We start from the raw sequence: 6,000 nt of genomic DNA on the forward strand, positions 1-6,000 counted from the left end.
CAGCTCTGTGCCTCGTATGCATTTGCAGTGCCTCTGGGCTCTTGGACCAACGCACATGAGACACTTCATGGCAAAACCCTGTACCTCAGGCTCCTACCAGGGCATAGGATTCTGACTGATCTCCTTTAGAACATGTACGTTGGAACAAGAGACTGTAACTCCACCAAGCCGCAGTAGGAGTAAATGACTCTCTATTTCAGGAGTGAAAATCCAGATCCAGTTGCTAAGTGGAGAAAATCTTCATATCCGAGAGTTCCACAGGACCAGGGTGGGAGACATTGCTACTGGGATAAGCCGCCAGGTGAGGAGCAAGCAGAGTGCTGTGATTCAGATGGTGGTTGTTGGGCCATCACATGCTGGCCAATAGTGGGCTACTGCTGGAGGGCAGCTAGTGGTGGCTTGGGGGTTAATGGGCTAGTCCACTTACACACCCTCTTGACTGACTTGTAGTACTTTTTAGACAATGTTGAGAGATGGTTGAGTTGTTGAGACTTCTGGGGCTCCTTCTTTCTGACTAGAAACGTTACTGGTTTTCTAGGGAAATTAGAATACTGCTTGCATAGAAGAGGCATGTAGTGAATGTCAGCTAGAGAAAATGGCTGCACATAGGTTTATAATGGCCCTGAGGGAGTGTTGTCAGCTTCCAGTGTAAATACTGGGCTGCCTCGTCTGGAGACGGCAAGGCGTGAGGGAAGGCAGGTATCAGTATCACAGGATTGTGAGGCTCAGTTGACCTTAAAATGCTTTGATCTTCTCAGAATAAAGGGGCTTTAGAAGTGTAAAGGATTTGTACTGTTGGAGGTATACTCATTTGGGATAAGCCATTCACTTAAGAATCACAAAGCAAAGAGGTCCAGCTAAAGAGAAGGGCACAGGAGTCTAAACTAACCCAGCCATCCCAGTTAGAGTAGCTAGCAGTAGGCACTAAACGTTTGTGGAAATCCCGCTGCAGGATAAATACTATCTATATTTTGGCTTCTGAAATAGTCAATCACCATGGGAGAATTGGGACATGATCCCTGCCAAGCATGAACCTCCTTTCTCCTTGCACTTTGTTAATCAGAAGGCTGTTAGCCAGCTAGAGTATTCCTGTCATGCACTGAATTAGACTTTGATTGCCAAGTGCCACTCAGCTTTGTTTGCTCTGGTTCACAGATACCGGCCTCTGCTTTCAGCCTTGTTACAAAGGAAGGTCAGCCTGTTCGCTATGACATGGAGGTTCCTGACTCTGGTATAGAACTGCAGTGCACCCTTGCTCCTGACTGCAGTTTCGGTTGGACCTGGAGAGTCAAGCATGGTCAGCTGGAGAATAGACCATAAGGCTCTTGGTCTTGGAGATCACTTCCTTATGTTGAAGCATGGAATTACAGAAGCCCACAACCAGCTTTGCTTGATAAGCATCCAATGCAGCTATTGATGTTTCCTACTGAACTAGGATTCAGGGTTCAGCTATTCCCTGCTTTAGTGCATCAACTCCTTGCTGCTTGGTCTGGATTCAGTCTCTGAAAGGCACTCTCTTGCGTGAGGGCTGTGAACATGCTGAGATTGAATGCAGCAGAGAGGAACAGGATTGTACTGCTGCACATCGGCACTTTCCAGAAGAATGCTGGGGAGTGGGCTGGACACGCCGATTGCTCAAAATTCCGACATGAAATCAGTAGAATTCGAACTCTAGAGGAAGGAAGATGGGGATCTTGAGTATAGTAGGAAGGTGGGTGAGGAGGTGGCCAACTCCTTTCTTGGTTGAGGAAAAATTCTGTTTCTGTAGGTTTTGAATAGCATCAGTGTGTTTAAGATTAGAGCAGTGAGGAAAATGGAAGCCGTAACTGGCTGGGTTTAAGGGTTATAATCAAATCATTGTATTCCTTGTGTCCCTTCCCAGCAGCACTCTGTTTTTTGAGGTTGCAGCTTCTGATCAGAAAAGGATTAGGGCCACTCTCCAGAAGGACTTTCCTTTCACCTCCGATTTCAACAACCCCTCTTTTTAGTTCTGGTCCACAGAGATCTTGCATTATCCCACTTTCATTATTGTAAACAATATATATATATCAAAGAAGGGAATACATGGTCAGGAGGCTTGAGAGTTGAACTCCTGGGTTCTGTTCCCAGCTTTGCCATTGATGATGTGCTATGCCTTGACTAACCTTTTTTGAGAGTTTGTCCATATGATGGATAGAATACAGGTGGGAGGAATGGCAACTAGATTTAACCCCTATGGACCATGTCAAGGTCAATTAACTATGCAAGTCCTCTGTTAGAGCCATGGCTAAGAGTACTGTAAGGAAGCAAGTATCATTATCCCCATTTTACAGATCAGAAATCTGAGGCAAGATCCAAGTGACTTGGCCAAAACCACACTCTGAATGCATGGCAGAGCTGGGACTAGAATCCATGGTTCCTGACTAGCCAGTGCTTTGTCCACAGACCATGTTGCAAATTGTAGTGAAACTTGCAAGTAATGCTGGGCTAAAGAACAGTTTCCTCCACCTTTATTAGAAGATGCAAGCACATTAAGCCTCTAATGTTCAATGGTCCCTTGCATGGTTAATGGTTCCAGCTGTATTATATGATCAAAACTCTTGAAAACGTGAATTCCAAGATAAGAGTGGAACTTTACAAGCAAAGAGGTTATTCTTGAGCAGCAGTGTAGTGATATTTCTATACTTGTTTGATCCCAAAATACTTCAACTATACAGAGTATACATCTATTGTAGCTGAAATGCAGCCACCTCTAGCATCTAGCAGTAACCGGCTAGAAAATAATACCTGGCATTCCCACAAAGAGGGGAGATTAGAGTTCCATTACACTTCTTCTCTTAAGAAAAGTGTCATGGGAATTCAACTTTTTAAATTTTGATGGAGAGCTTCATGACTTCTGTTTTCAGAAGCCATAAAGTACATGGAACTGTTCTGCTACCTTGGAGTGAGAGGCTGAATTAGCATTGCTGGGGTTGGAACCTCTTTCCACAGAGCTGAGGAATTCCAAACCCTAATGCTTTGTCAACTGCAGCAAATTCATTGGCAGTGGGGATTTTGGTTCCTGTCTCTGCTCCTGGGGGGACAGGATTTTCTTTGCCCTCTGTCAAGAAAACCGCAGCATTATAATCAACAGCTGATGGTGTGTCGCTGTGACATAACTACTGGATGTCCCTGGTATACGTCTTCCCCCTTAGCCATTGTTTCACATATCCGTCGCTCATCAATAGGGAAACGTGTTCCGATTCACGTCGGTCCTGATCTGAATATCCGACATTTGGAACTTACAGTACTGCAACCAATGGATATGTGGATTGGGACTGATGTAAAGGAAACATATTCCCCTATTGATGTGTGCTGGATATGGGACAGATATGAGTAGCCATGGGTAGGCCACCACCCACCCATTTAACATCCAGGCCCATCCTGCCAGTCCCAGCTCTGCTTCCGCCCCAGCACTTGCGCCAAGCCCCCAACCTAGGTGGGTGTGCACATTTTTCCAGGAGCCCCTGGCCAGAGCATCTGTTGTGCTCTGCCTCCCTTCTCCCTCCCCCCCAGGCTGGTTGGAGAAGGGAGAGAAGTGGACAGATCACTCCTACCCCTCTGTCCCCCGTCTTGCCCTCCCACCAAGTGTCCCCTCCTGCCTATGCCAGTGCTGTATCAATAGGTCCCCAGTATCCGTCATCTTGGGATCCGCTGCCCTTTTCAAGAACGCAACCCAACAAAACCAGGGACCCGCTGTATTGCCTGTCACCCCAAAGGTTGCTCATGCCTAAGTCTCCATTTTTGTTACGGAAGTCACTGATTCCGTGACCTCCATGACTTCTGCATGGCTGGTGCACCTGGCCCAGGAGCTGCCTGAGCAGCTTGGGTAGCCCCTGGGCCAGGCACACCGGCTGCTGCTGGGGTAATCTCAGGCCCCCATCCCTCAGCAGCAGGAGTTTGGGGGAGGGGCTCTCCAGAAGGGCGACAGCAACTCCTCTCCCTCATCTCCACATGCTGCCTCCACCCGCAGGCCAATGGGAGCTGCAGAACCGAGGCCTTGGGGCGGAGTGGGGTCAGCATGTGGAGCCAAGAGTTGGGGTCACCACTTCCCAGGAGCTGGGTAGGGAGCCTGCCCCAGCCTCCCTTCCTCCACAGTGCCATCCTGAGCCATGCTTCCCTCCACCCGCTCCCATTTTAGTCAGGGGTATATAGTAAAAATCATGGACACATTATAGGTTGTGAATTTTTGTTTACTGCCCATGACTTGCCCATGAGTTTGGATAAAAATATCCATGACTCAAACATAGCCTTACTCATGCCCTCTGTTCTGTCACTTATTCCTGGTCTACACTGGGGAGGGATCGATCTAAGTTACGCAACTTCAGCTATGTGAATAGCGTAGCTGAAGTCTGTGTACTTAGATCTACTTACCACAGTGTTTTCGCTGCAGTAAGTCGACGGCTGACGCTCTCCTGTCGACTCTACCCGCGTCTCTTGCTCTGGTGGAGTATGGGAGTTGACGGGAGAGCACTCGGCGGTTGATTTATTGTATCTAGACTAGACATGATAAATCAACCCCTGCTGGATCAATCACTGCCCATCGATCCAGCAGGTAATGTAGACAAGTCCTTAGAGTCTCATTCTGGTATCTGAGGGGACACTACATAATTTTGCCAGTTTCTCCTTAGTAACTTCCACCTTTTTAACCTTTTGGTGTCAAACTCTGCTAAACACTAGAGTAAAATGCAGCAGCCCTCAGTGCTAGAACTAGTGAGCTCTACATTTTACTTATAGCATTAATGCTGCCCTTTTTATGCTGGGAACTTATCTGACTGATGAGTAAAAGTGTAAACATTTGTGAATCCAGGTAGGCAGGATGTGTATATCCTCCTGTGCTTTGGCACACCAGCATTAGCCAGTATCTCTACCCCATGTATCTCGTCCACCTTAAATCTGATGCTGTCCTCTTCATTGTAGCTTCATACACTGTGATCCAGCTTCCATGTGACAGATGCCCATTGTCAGCTGAGCAGGCCCTTGTGTCCACTATCTCCAGCTGACAGGGACAAGGCTGACTTTCATTACTGGTACCACAAGCCAATTGCTTTTCCTTACTATCCTTGAAGTGTAGATCTGTTCTGTAAACTGACTTCATAAGGTGCCTCAGGGCACCATGTTGTCTCAACAATTCCAGATCAAATTTACCTTGCAAGTAAGAGATGGCTTTCCAGCTCAGTTGCCACCGGCCCTGACTCTTGTTGCCAATGACAATCTGCTGGTGCAACTTGGTAAAATGTTCGGTTGCTGCTTGAGCCAGGTGAGATTCCAGGTCCCTCCCTTGCAGCTGGATGGCTCTGCAGTGCTAATAGGAGTACAACGTGGGGAACAGCTCGTCGCTGGAATCGGCAGATCTGGCTGAACATGCCCGAGTACGAAGGTGCTGCTTGCTATTACCTGCGCGCTGGCCAGTGGGGAACCCCAGTTTAGGGAAATGGAGGAAGGAAAAGCAAGAGTGGTGGCACGCACCACTCCCTCCTAGAAGGGTCTGGGCAAAACTATGCCACTGAAAACAAAACAACAAGCAGCTGTTAAGGTGCGATGGGTGCTACTTCTAGGGGTGGAAGCTGCCCTGTTTTCCATAGGGTTGAATGATTTGTACACGGATGACACTTTACAAAACTGAGACTTTCTAAAAAAAAATATAAATTTAGATGCAGGTTGACCTGTCCATTGAAAGAATAAAGCTTTGTTCTAGTGGCTGTGGCCTAGGGGCACTGTCTGTGGTTTTGTGTCTCAATGTCGTGGTAACTGTGTAACTGGATTTGTCGGGTTCCTTTAGCTCTGCTGCTGCAGTGTCAGTGGGTTCTTGCAGGACATCACCTGATTTGGTTATGGAGCTATTTGAAAGCCACTTCTCTAACCCCTTCCCCATTCCACCAGTGGCCCTGCTAAGACAGGGATATGCTAATCCATTTCAGGAAGGGAATTTCTTGGGAGGGGGAAAATGGGCCTCTGATTGCAAACCTGTCATTTAATTAG

At 47.4% G+C, this 6,000-nt stretch overlaps 1 protein-coding gene across 3 annotated transcripts in view; it reads left to right on the forward strand.

The window, feature by feature from the left end:
• The window catches only part of MAP3K14 (mitogen-activated protein kinase kinase kinase 14), a 29,877-nt gene extending 24,157 nt beyond the window's left edge, over nucleotides 1-5,720 (forward strand). For all 3 annotated transcript variants that reach the window (XM_038385732.2, XM_038385733.2, XM_043503283.1), the window contains exons 15-16: nucleotides 201-301; nucleotides 1,156-5,720. In XM_038385732.2, the coding sequence (XP_038241660.1) occupies nucleotides 201-301; nucleotides 1,156-1,320 (266 nt within the window). In that variant the 3' untranslated portion in view covers nucleotides 1,321-5,720. The remainder of the gene's footprint in view (nucleotides 1-200; nucleotides 302-1,155) is intronic.
• The last annotated feature ends 280 nt before the right edge of the window (nucleotides 5,721-6,000 follow it).

The sequence above is a fragment of the Dermochelys coriacea genome, chromosome 27 (genome assembly GCF_009764565.3).
Source record: "Dermochelys coriacea isolate rDerCor1 chromosome 27, rDerCor1.pri.v4, whole genome shotgun sequence".
Taxonomy (NCBI): Eukaryota; Metazoa; Chordata; order Testudines; family Dermochelyidae; genus Dermochelys; species Dermochelys coriacea.